At 39.3% G+C, this 12,797-nt stretch overlaps 1 protein-coding gene across 2 annotated transcripts; it reads left to right on the top strand.

The window, feature by feature from the left end:
* Positions 1 to 104: 104 nt before the first annotated feature.
* cib2 (calcium and integrin binding family member 2) lies at positions 105 to 11,584 on the top strand. 2 transcript variants are annotated; one of them, XM_026175882.2, is made up of 6 exons: positions 105 to 923; positions 2,192 to 2,226; positions 4,024 to 4,135; positions 8,152 to 8,299; positions 8,377 to 8,572; positions 10,648 to 11,584. In XM_026175882.2, the coding sequence occupies exons 1-6, from the start codon at positions 873 to 875 to the stop codon at positions 10,667 to 10,669; spliced, it is 564 nt and encodes a 187-aa protein (XP_026031667.1). In that variant the 5' UTR covers positions 105 to 872; the 3' UTR covers positions 10,670 to 11,584. The 2 variants fall into 2 exon arrangements, with proteins under 2 accessions (XP_026031667.1, XP_080160054.1); XM_080303928.1 differs by lacking the exon at positions 105 to 923 and adding an exon at positions 1,016 to 2,073.
* Positions 11,585 to 12,797: the final 1,213 nt, after the last annotated feature.

The following is a 12,797-nucleotide window of genomic DNA, read 5'->3' as shown; positions in this document are numbered from 1 at the left end:
TGCTGGGGTTTCTGCATTTGTGGTATGCTACTACTATATCGTATATAGCAGAATAGTTATGCATTGTACCAAATGGTAATTAGCAGCGGAGCCAAAAAAAAACAAGTTTTTCTTCTCGTAATTACTATACATATAAATATAATATTGGGCTTGTACTGTATTAAATCTGAGGTGGACATATTGTAATATTAAATATCATTGGCATAGTCACCTGTAAGATAACTTTTATCATTGTATTTACTGTGCATACTGCAGGTTAACAATGTATATGTTTTTTTTTTTTTAAAAACGAGCAAAAAAAGTGCCCAAATTTTACAATTTAGCAATAGCGGACTGGTTTAAAGCACAGATTGCATCTTATCAGTGATATCAGTAATAGTCTGTTCGCAATATTGTGTAAGATAGAAGAAGAAAAAAGATGTTTAATTAGTGTGTAATTAAGTGGCCCCAAGGTGAGGTTACATCATTCCTGTTGCTAGCAGTTTCTAGTTCACAAGTAGGCCTTTTTATTTATTCATTTCTTAGCTCCGGTCCCATTGGTTTGTCTGGACTCCGGTGGACACCATCTGGGTACTTAAGGAGGGGAAACAGATCACTTTGCACTCCTTGGGGTCAGCAGACAACATCCACTGGCTCCGACTTAAACGAAAATCTTTATTACTAAGATTCTTGACGCACTTCATCTACTTTTGCAGTCGTGGAGGACATCGTCTGGAAGGACACCAATACCCTTTGATAGGAGTTTGCAACGATATAAATTCATCTTGTGCGGAGACTTTGTCTCTGCGGACCTTCTAAATGCCTTTCATTGAGAAAGGGCTTTGGACATTCAGTGCTGTGAATGTGTACAAGCAACAAATTACTTGATCAAGATGGGTAATAAACAAACGATATTTACCGACGAGCAGCTTGATGCTTATCAGGTAAGCTTGTGTCCATACCTGTGTTTGGAATCTGGATGTCAAGCAATTCATTCAAGTGAATAATGTTTTAATGTCTTAATTATGTGCAGCCAATAAACACATCACTGGAAAACTTTGAAGGCTAAGTGAAGTAAAAATTAAACATGTTTTTTTTTTTGTGTGTGATTATTGCACTCCTGTTGTTAGACTAACACAAATCATCATTTTATTTATCTTTTTATTTTCTCAGATATTGAAAAGAGGGAAAGTCACTTTATAAATATTGATTATTACCATCTCTAGGGTGTTTCGTTGGTCCTAGTCCCCCCATCAATTTCATTTATGACAGACAAAAAACAATTTCCTACTATAGTGTCGTCAGCTATGGCCACATTTTTATTTAAATATTGATAAGCAGATAGCAAAAGGTCTTGATTTCATTCCAAACTGGAGGATATCATGTAAACTGATCATCTAAGAAGATCTGACCTTTTGTTCCCTGTAACAAAAATCCAGGTTTTCCCAGAGAGAAAGACATCCTCATATGCACAGGTTTATCATGTGATTCGCTGTGGGCTTAATAATTGATGCCAAAGCCAGCGATGATGTGCCGTGAAACTCTACTCTCAGGACACAGTTTCTCAAGAGCTTCTCTGGTTACTTCAACTACTCCTAGAGTACCGTTTCTGTTTGTCTAACAGTTGTTATCTCTAGAGTATCACTTGAATTTATATCTTTCTTCGGCTCAAATAGATCATTGGATACTGCATCAGCGTGCTTCATTCAACGGGGAATCTAGAACCCAACAGCTATAACTTAAGCATGACTGTAATGGCATTTCTAAGTGTCAGCACATTGTTATCTCGTGTTACGGAGCATAGCAGGTAAGGTTGACTTTAGTAGGTGTATCGGTGAAAGCAAAAGGTGCAGTCCCTTGAGCTCATCTGACTGCACTCTAACACCCAGGGGAGTAGCTCAGACAGAATTCATACAAAAGACAAATGTAAACTGAGGTGCCCCCGGTAGAGCCGTTGGATAATGCGTGTGCCAGCACATGCATGTCAGACAACAGCAGATTATGTTCTCATGTACTTAAACGCATCATCGTTTAGGAGAAACCAGACACCCCGCTCAGTGTTTTACAGTAATGATTCTTCACAGATGTGTCATTGTGAGCATTTTATGCAAATTCCGATTGCACCTTAAAGGATTTGTCATCATGTTCAGTGCTATAAAACCTTCAATTCAAAGTATTTGTTTTTTCACATGCTGTTTTTCTCTCATTGCAGGATTGCACGTTTTTTACTCGGAAAGAAATTCTGCGGTAAGACTTTGATTTTTTTTCCTTTTTATTCTGAAAAATCACTCGCAGATATATGTTGCACTGTCTTTCATTTAAACCATATAAATTCACCACTTACACTGACCATAAGAAGATGCAAATATGTTGTTATAAGCCTTTCTTTTATTTTCCTGGGGTATTTCTTTGCTCTTTGGACTATGTGTGCTTTAACTGGGTCAGGATTTGGCAATTAATACTGTATGTTAAGTTTTTTCATCCATTCTTTCATTACATCGCTTTGTATAAAATAGATCACTACACTACAGCTAGCATACATGACCAACATTACCTTGGTATTCCTGGAGTTGGTTGGGCTGTTTGCTTCTGATTTGCTGATTTACAGTAAATCAAAAGCTGAGTTTTGGCCTAGAGACACCAGTAACTTACCAAATGGCATGCATATATTTGTGTGTGCCGTTGTGTTGTTTTATGTCATAAAATTGTTTCCAACTGAGTGTTAATGGTAACTTATGTGCAGTGACGTATGACCCCAATTATATATGTATATTTGTTAACATTAAAAGCTTTCACTATATTGTAAGTTTTCACTTCATTTCGTTGTAATATTTTGGTTTGAATCATGGTAACAGACCTAGAACAAGATTCAGAGATTTGCTGAAATACATGCAGCTTGACATCTGAGCAGCTAGAACAGACATACAATGGATATACAGATGTTTCACTCAGTAAACATAATGTGGATTATGATTTATTTCATATACAAAATGCATATAAATCTGCATAGTGTAGCACAGTGCTGCTATTTATAGTGTAATGGCTCCATTCCCTCCTTCATTCACTATCCAACAAAGGTCGAATGTTGGTCTCTTTAAAGTATGAAATACAGGCAAATATACCATTTAGTCAATGAATGGAAAAGTATGTGGATTTCTGATTTGTAAACAGTGCTGTTACATGCAGGTGTTTGTTAGTGACGATCTAGAAGGTTCTGTCCGTTAGCTGTAGCTGTAGTATGTTAGGTAAACCTTTTGAAATTCACGTTGACCTTTTGACTGCCGTATCGTTTTCAGAGCCATTCAAAAAGGGTGTCACATTTCTGCTTATACATTAAAAAAACTAAATCAAATAAATATGATAACACTAGTTGTCACGACTCACTGGACGGCTTAATTTCTCTCCTGTTGTTGCTTATCCACTTGATGACAGGCACAAATGACTCACTTTTTTCGTTAACAGAAGTGAGCACTTACTGTACCTTTGCATTTCACTCTCTTTTGGCTGTGGTTTGTTCTAGATGTTAGATTAGATTTTTTCTTTTCTTTTTTTAGCAAGAAATTCTTTACTAATTTGCATTTATTTTTACAACAAAATAAACAAAATAAGGCATTTGAGAATTCTTTGTGTACTTGGTTCTCCTCATTGACATCAATTTGACCAAAGCTAGTAGTGCTGGATACTAAATAGAGGTCACAATAGGGTGCTAAAAAACACTTCTTTCTTTGGATTTAACTTTATTGACATTGCACAAAAGTATTCAGAAAACAAAATGCAATTTGGAAAAGAAGATATATTGTTCATTTTTATTAGAGGAAGTATGTGACATATATGAAAAAACAGTTAAATTTAAACAGGTTTACTTGTTTCAGTAAACCTCACTTGTTCCTAGCAGTCTACCAGTGAAACTCAGTCACTTTGACAGGTTTATCTAGTTTAATTGTAGTAAGTTTGTTCTCAAAGACTAGCGTCCCTGTTGATGAATACTCAGATATGCCCTGAAAGTATTGACTTAAAAGTCAAAGGTCTATTTTCTTTTCCTAGGCTGCATGGCAGATACCATGAGCTGGCTCCACATCTTGTACCAATGGACTACACCAATGAACCTGATTGTAAAATCCCATTAGCCTTAATAGTCAACATGCCAGAATTAAAGGTAAACCCCCCACCGCTGTTTTAAAGCTCTGTTTTGTCAATGTGAGCAGTATGCTTGTGTGTGTAGAACTGATTGTTAACACTGCCCGTCTGGCTGTACTCCACTACATTGTGTGAGCTTTTGAAAGTTTATGTGCCGTGAATTGCTCTGACTGATTCTAAAAGTAAATCAAAAATAAATTTCAAATGCCATTTTGCACACTGTGACATCTCAGCCACATTTACCTCAGCTTTTCTCTGAAACAAGCATGAATGCCATACCCTTTAACATGAAGCCCCTATTCCCCGCAGAGTATTACCACAGAGACTCACGATGCACCCTTCCTCTCAGCATGATTGTGTCATGGTCCTGGGTCGGTGACCCAGCGCTTTTAGTTTGTTATCATTTTCATGATGATGATTGTTTTAGTTCTGTGTTATATTCGGTCTGCCTCTGAGTCTGCGTCTGGATCTGTCTGTCTATGGTGTCACCCCATCTGTTTGTGAAGCTGTCTGTTTAGATCTGTGTCTTGTTTGGTTCCCCGTGTCTGAGTTTCCTGTTTTATTGTGAAGGTCTCTGTCTGATGTGAGTGTGTTCAGTTTACATTTCCCCTGTCCCGTCAGTTCTGATTTCTCCCAGCTGTGTTGCCCTCCTGTCCCTCATCCCCTGATTACTGGTGTGTATTTAAGCCCTGTGTGTTCTCCTGCCTGTTGTCGGCTCGTCTGCATTCATCCGTCTACCTCTGCGGTCTATGGTGGTCCTGTCTCTGCGTCTCTCTGCCCCGCACCCCTTTGGTATGGTCTCAGGTTTGTCACTTAGTTTCTCCCAGTTTAGGTTTCCGTTTGTAAAGTACTCATACCTCGTTGCCTGTTTTTGTCACCACCCCCTTTGTAAATAAAACATCACTCGCATCATCAGTTTGCTGCATCTTGGGTCCTCCTTTTCCTCCACACCACACGGCTCCCTCCGCCAGCCGTGACAGATTGGGCCTTGTCTGTAAAACTGTCACAATAAGGCTGGGTTATAAGAATAGCAGAAAAAAGATGGAGAAGACTAAAGACACAATTGGTCCTCTACAACTTCATGACTATAAATTTGTCATCCTATTTTATATATTTCTATTTAGCTGACCTCAAACTTTACCCTGGGCAATAACACTTTCTTATTTGGACTCACTGAACTACAAACTCTGATTTAATAGCATTGTCTTGAATATCGTGAATATGCACTACCAGTCAAAAGTTTTAGAACACCACAATTTTTCCAGTTTTTTATTGAAATTTATGCAGTGTAATGTTTCATTGCACTCTGAAATGAAAGCATTTTAAAAAATAAGCAATTGAAGTTAAAAAGGAAATCATCAATCAATCAGTTTATAGACCAGAATGTATTCTAAACTTTTGCCACCTTTGGCAGATATAACAGCTGAACACACTCGTGCCATTCTTTCTACAATAGAAGTCAAATATTCTTCAGAAAGTTCTTCCCCATATCTGTTGCAGATGTTCCCATAAATGTGTGGCACTTGTGGGTTGCTTTGCTTTCACTGTTCTGTCCGGTTCATCACAAACCAGCTCAATGGGATTTAAGTCTTTAGACTGTGCTGGCCACTCCATGTTTTTAAGCTTACCTTGTTCTTTTTCCTTATGTAGTTCTGGCATAGCCCAGACTTGTGTTTTCGGTCATTATCTTGCTGTAGGTTGAAACCTTGACCAACTAGGCGCATACCAGAAGGTATTCCATGGCGCTGCAGAATGCTGTGGTAGTCGTATTGGTTCAGGGTGCGTCTCACTCTGTACAAGTCACTGACCCTGGATCCAGCAAAACAGCCCCAGACCATCGCACTTCCTCCTCCATATTTTACAGTTGATTACTCAGAGCACATTACTCCGGTTCTGGCCTCCCTGCACTGGCTTCCAATTGAATTTAGGATTCACTTTAAAGTCCTTTTCTTGATTTTTAAATCCTTTAATGATCTGGCACCTGCATATTTGTCTGATTTGCTGAAGCCCTATGTCCCCACTCGTTTGCTCCAGTCAGCTGAGGAGCTGTTGCTCTCAGTCCCCAAATCACGGCTGAAACTGAGAGGAGACCGAGTGTTCTTTATTGTGGCTCCAAAGCTTTGGAATAATGTTCCTCTTCACATTAGGCAATCGACATCAAATTTTGATTCATCACTCCATAATGGCTGTGTTTCATTGGCCCAGGCAAGCCTCTTTGTCTTATACTGACATCTTAGCAATGGCTTTCATGTTGCAACTCGTCCTGTCAAACCTGCAGCTCGAAGTCTTCTCTTCACAGTTGAAACTGAGGCTTGCTTACTATATGTTGTCGTGTGAGCCACCTATCACGGAAGCTGTTGTCCTCTGATTTAGTTGTGGGTTTGGGTCTGCCAGACCTCTTCCTGTCAGATTTTGCTCCAGTTTCTGAGTGCCTTTTGATGGTGGAGAAAACTCTACTTACTGACACCTTGACTTTCTTTGTAATTTCTCTGTAGAAAGACCTACATTTTTAAGTGTCATCAACCCTCTTTTACTGTTAATTGCCTTTTTTCTCGTCATTTTTGTTAACCCATTTTGTGTTCCCTTAAAAAGGACTTTTTGTATAATTCTGAAACATACATTATTTTTCAGTTATGAGTTACCTTACCTTTTTTTTCTACCTCTTGCTGTTCACCACTTGCCTTTGTACCATTTCAAGCTATTCAAATTCAAATTCAAATTCAAATTTTATTTGTCACGTACACAGTCATACACAGTACGATATGTAGTGAAATGCTTGGACAACTGCTCGTGACCTAAAGAAAACAAAAAAAGGAAAGGCTATGAATAAGATAGGAAATAAATATGAAAAATTAAAAAGGGTAAATTTAGCTAGGAAGGAATAAAATATAAATTAAGGTTAAAAATGAAATAACTGTACAACACAAATTAGAATGAAGGGTAAATTTAACTGGGAAGAATAAGATAAAATATATAAATTAAAGTTGAAAATAAAATAACTGTACAACAAAATACACAATACACAATATAGAACTATATAAGAATGTATGAAGAAATCTAAATATAAATAAATATATACACAATAACAGCAGCTGTACAAGTATTAACTGGAAATGAAGAATATAGTGACCAGTGTTGTGCAAAAACAAAGTCCAGAAAGTCCAGTGTGTGTGTAAGAACCATATGTGTGGGTCAGTACTGTGTGGTGGTGTGATTGAGAGACCGTATCGCCTGCAGGAAGAAGCTCCTCCTCAGTCTCTCTGTGTTGGTCTTCAGGGAGCGGAATCGCTTTCCTGACCTCAACAGAGAGAACAGTCTGTTGTTGGGATGGCTGAGGTCCTTCACGATCTTCCTGGCCTTGGTCCAGCACCGCCTGCTGTAGATTGAGTGCAGGTCAGGGAGCTCGGAGCGGATGGTGCGCTCAGCTGACCGCACAACCCTCTGTAGAGCTCGTCTGTCCTGCATGGTGCTGTTCCCGAACCAGGTTAAGATGTTTCCCGCCAGGATGCTCTCTATGGTGCACGAGTAAAAGTTCCTGAGCACCTTGGAGGGCAGTTGGAAGTCTCTCAAGCATCTGAGGTGGTAGAGACGCTGTCGGGCCTTTTTCACCACGGTGTTGATGTGGCAGGACCATGACAGGTCCTGCGTGATGTGAACTCCGAGGTATTTGAAGCTGTCCACTCTCTCCACTGGGCACTCGTTGATGACGGGGGTCTGGTAGTTCCTCTCCTGCTTAGTGCTGAAGTCCACTATCAGCTCCTTTGTCTTACTGACGTTTAGAAGGAGGTTGTTCCTCTGGCACCAGTTCTCCAGATTCCAGATTCCTAATCTCAAACTATTCATTGGACTTGAACGATCTGAATTGCAATAAATAACTAGAAAAATTGGGGTGCTCTAAAGCTTTAGAAAATCGTTTTCTTATTAAAATATCTTATGTTTGCCATTGCAAATGTGTAGGGCTTTTTTGATGAGTGATTTTTATGTTTAGATGTAAACAAAATTCTGCAGTTAAACACAATCATGTTTTCTCTCCAGGAAAATCCATTCCGCAACAGGATCGTGGAGTCATTCTCAGAGGACGGGATGGGAAATCTTAGCTTCAATGAGTTTGTGGACATGTTTTCAGTCCTGAGTGAAATGGCTCCTAGAGAACTCAAGGCCATATATGCCTTTAAAATATACGGTAACATTTCAAAGCATCAGTACGTTATAGAACTTCATTAATTAAAATGTTCTAATTCTAACTTCTGTTGCTGATAGATTTCAATGTGGATAATTACCTGTGCAAAGAGGACCTGGAAAAGACTCTGAATAAGCTGACAAAGGAGGAGCTGACTCCTGAAGAAGTTGAGCTGGTGTGTGAGAAAACCATTGAGGAGGCAGATTTGGACGGAGACCACAAACTTTCTTTTGCTGACTTTGAAAATATGATATCCAGGGCCCCGGATTTTTTAAGGTAAATAAATTCATGTTATTGCAACAACATTGATAAATGAAAAACAGAATTGGACTCTGGATTCCTCCCACAGTCCAAAGACATGTTTGTTAGGTTAAAATAAAACAACTGGGTGGCATGTCATTACTTAAACCATGTCATGCAGACACGTTGTAAAAAGAAGAAGGCCTGGATTTCAATCAAAATTGAGGTGATTATAATTGGCCCTAGAAATCTCACAAACATTGTGCCTAATCAGGTACTTATTCTGGATGGCATTACTTTGGCCTCAAGTAACACTGTGATGAATATTGGAGCCATTGTTTGAAGAAGAAAGTGTATACTTTATTGGTCCCCGTGGAGAAAATCCCTCTCTGCATTTAACCCATTCACTCAGTGAAGCAGTGGGCAGCCATTGGGCGCCCGGGGAGCAGTGTGTAGGGACGGTACCTTGCTCAGGGGTACCGCAGGGTAGCTGTTCAGGGGAATCGAACCCCCGACCTTCCGATCATGGGGCCACCACGCTACCTACTGAGCTATCCCTGCCCTGCCTTGACCAGGATTGTCATGATCTGCTGGCGCAGACTGCGCTTTGAACAGAGGACTGAACTGCAGACGTTTATAGACAGGACTGGGCTTAACAAAAAGTGAGCCGTTAATTTAGGCTGGGTGAAAATCAAACAAAAACGCAAAACAAAAGGCAAAATGAGACTCAGACTAACAACAACCTAAACTGTGCATGGAGCATGGAGCAAGGAGGGAAATGAACTTGCGTTCCGGCAAGGGACAACAGGGAACTGACACAATGAATACACAGGTGATTAGAGAGCGGAGACAGCAAGGAAACATAGCTGAAACAAATAAGACACAGAAACAGGAAGCAAAACTAAACACAAGCACATGAGACAAGGGCCATCAAAATAAGACAGGAAACTCATTAAGGCGCAGGCTAAGGTACACAACTTGACGTGGGAAAAAAATAGCTCACACAGCAGACATACATGAAAGAGCTGAAAGACAGAGCGAGCCAGGGAGCTAGAGATGAGAGAGAGAGAGAGAGCGACGGAGGCAGAGGGGAACAGAGCGAAAACAAACATGACAGAGAGAATAAACAGAGACATAACCGGGGAAACGGATAAATAAACACAAGACAAGAGGGATGAGACAAAGACTAAAGGCACAGACAAGAAACCAAAAATACAAATAAACCTTAGAGGCAATAAAGGAACTAAACTCAAGACTAAACTGTACAAAACTTGAACTTAAAACAATCTTCATCATGCAAAAGAAAGAATCATGAATCCAAAATAAACTCAAAACGCTGGGTCAAAAACAGTACCAGGAAAAGGATATGACTGCTTTCTTTTATTTGTGCAGTATCTCCAAAATTAGAACTATCCCTTTACAGAGAAATGATGAAAAACCAGTTCATGTATTCATTACTGCTGTAATTTAATCATGCTGCTCTAAAACTTCTATAAAAAGCCTTCAGTTTATCCAAATTCTGCAGCAAATGTAGAAACAGGAACAAGAGCCAGAGAGATCACATTTATTCCATATTGGCTTCTCTTCACTGGCTCTTTGTTAAATACAGAATTGAATTTGAAATCCTTCTCACTCCTAAACAGTTTTGAATAATCACCCCTCCCCAGCTGATCACAGCAGATTGCTGCCCCTTACTGAGCCTTATTCTGCTGGAGGTTTCTTCCCGTTAAAAGGGAGTTTTTCCTTTCCACTGTCACCAAGTGCCAAGGGAGATTGTTTGAATGTCAGGGCTTTCTCCAGAATACTTTAAGGTCTTTATCTTATTTGTTGTTGTGATTTGCTGCTAAAATAACTAAGCCTGAATTGAATTGAATCTTATGTATATGCTTAAACTTATTTTGTGTATTTTACATTGTGTTTAATTATGTGTCTATTAATGTCTGTGTCACCACTGTTGATTAAACTGTTATCTTGTCTGTCTTGGCCAGGACACTCTCGCAAATGACATTTTAAAAATGAAGAATCTTATTTCTCAGGTTGAGTAAAGGATAAAAATGTTTCATGCACAGTAATTGTTACTTTTCTAATAATCAACTTTATTATTTTTTCAGTACCTTTCATATAAGAATCTGAGAGGGTTGGATGGACAGCTTCTAAGTTGGCTGGACCTCAAGACTTTACCTGAGCCATGTCCTGATCACAGCACAGTGGTTGTCTGTCACTATCCATCGTCCCTCTCTGACCTTTACTGCAGTCGGAACTTGAGAAGATGGATTCTGATGATAGCAAATTTTCTAAACCCTGTAATTGTTTTGAAACCATGAAAAGGCAGCATATCAAATGTTTGAATTTGATGCTAAAAACAAGAAGAAGGGCTAGAAAAATGAAAAGCTGACTAACACAAAAAAATTATCACAGCTACAAAGTATCATAGTTAAATAGTAATGTGACCGGGTATAATGAAAAAGAGCAACTCGGAGAAATGCATTAGCTATTAATTGTACTACATAATCTAATCAAAAGTTCAGAGAAGATGTTGTCTTCTCAAAGAGATGTCTCTCTATGCAAGGACAAAACTAAAAACCAATACTGAACGGCACACTGTGTTAAAACCAGACATATCAGCAATGAATATCATTGCTTGGTCTCAGGAACACTTTCAAAACCATTATCATTGAAACTACATTGCACATGATTCCCTGTGAAGTCTTTCTGCAGTGGCACCTCCAGAGACATCCAGTATTTATAGAGCTACAGATAAAACTTGAAGCACAGCAGCAGGATTAGGGGATATTCTATAGCTATGCAATAAATTAAGTATTTATGTTGTTATTGTGCTTGTACTTTGCTTGAATATAATGACAGTCATGTTGTACTGTTCTCCAGTTAGATGAAGGGCTTTGTCATCCAAACTCTTTGTGGTAGCTTTCATCATCTGCCATTTACACAAGATGTCAGTTACTGCCATGTTTTGGATATGTATTTTATAGGACTTCATGTAATGTCTTGTATTTGTCTTCCTTTGAATAAATGTTGTTTTCCAGTGTGCTCTGACTTAATGCACTTGTAATTTACTCATAACAAAATATGAAGATGTTTGCACATTAAAAATTAGGAAGCATGTGCTTCAGCTTAGCCTCTCATGTGAGCTATAATACATTTTTAGGGAGGATGTGATTATTAAGACAGAGCTGCCTCGCGTTCACCAGCCTCTGAACATCCTGCACATTCGGCTAACTTCAGCAGAAAGCTGGAGGAAATGGTTTTGGCTATGTTGGTTGATGATTAACATGTGGTGGTTTCTTGGCTGGAGGATACAGATTTGCATCAGTTACACATGGTGTATTGTGTTTTAGATTTGATGTTTAGCTCGGTAGTTCTCATGAGTCGTACTGCAGAATTGGTTGATAGGTATAGCCATACATGCAGACCTTCACAGTCACTAAGGAGATTGGGTCGGCTGAGGCTTAAATCTGATTTTTCTTTCTTTTTGGCAAGTGCAATGATTGCAAAATGGTCTTGACAAGTTGAAAGACAGCCTTGGCCAAGTGCTGAGGTGCTCAAATACAGAAAAGTCACACGCAGAGATACCGTTTGATGTTGTGTGTTTTGCGGAAAGCATTTTGGTATTGGTAACACAAACTGTAAAGTGTTGTGAGCTCCTATGCCACCACAGGCCCAGACAACAGGCAGAAAAGGTATGCATGGTGCATCTGAGCAAACTCCATGTTTATGTGCAACACCTCATCTGGATAAAACACAAGTGCAGCAGTAAATGGAATGAATTCTCCTCAACTGTACTCTGAAAAATGAAGAGAGGGAAACTGAGGGCCTTATTTTAACTGACAGTTAAAATCTGTTCAGCTGTTGTGTTCAGTTTAATAAGCAATCACCAGAGCAGCTAGTTAATTCTTCAGTGTCTTATCTGAAGATTCATTTATGAGGACAGCATCAAATATTCAGGGCAGTAGAGTGCTGATTGCAGAGCTTCATTAATGACGGGTGTCACAGGGAACATCTGTTAGTTATGATCTCGGCAGAGCCACTTTCTGCTGCAGTGTGATTATGATGCTGTAAAACAGCCATTACTTTAAGCAACTGTTTCTGAGGGTGAGAGCGGCCCAACAGGGTGTGAAACCCACGCTGGTTTCGCTGCTTGAGAGCTCAATTTGATCTGATTTAAACTCTCTCGCTTTGCTTCGACAGCATAGCGGTGAAGATTTCTCGCTTTTCTTTAAAAATGAAATAACTTGTGAACAAT

The sequence above is a fragment of the Astatotilapia calliptera genome, chromosome 7, assembly GCF_964374335.1.
Source record: "Astatotilapia calliptera chromosome 7, fAstCal68.1, whole genome shotgun sequence".
NCBI classification, from domain to species: Eukaryota; Metazoa; Chordata; class Actinopteri; order Cichliformes; family Cichlidae; genus Astatotilapia; species Astatotilapia calliptera.
This window is presented reverse-complemented; position numbering and strand designations above follow the sequence as displayed.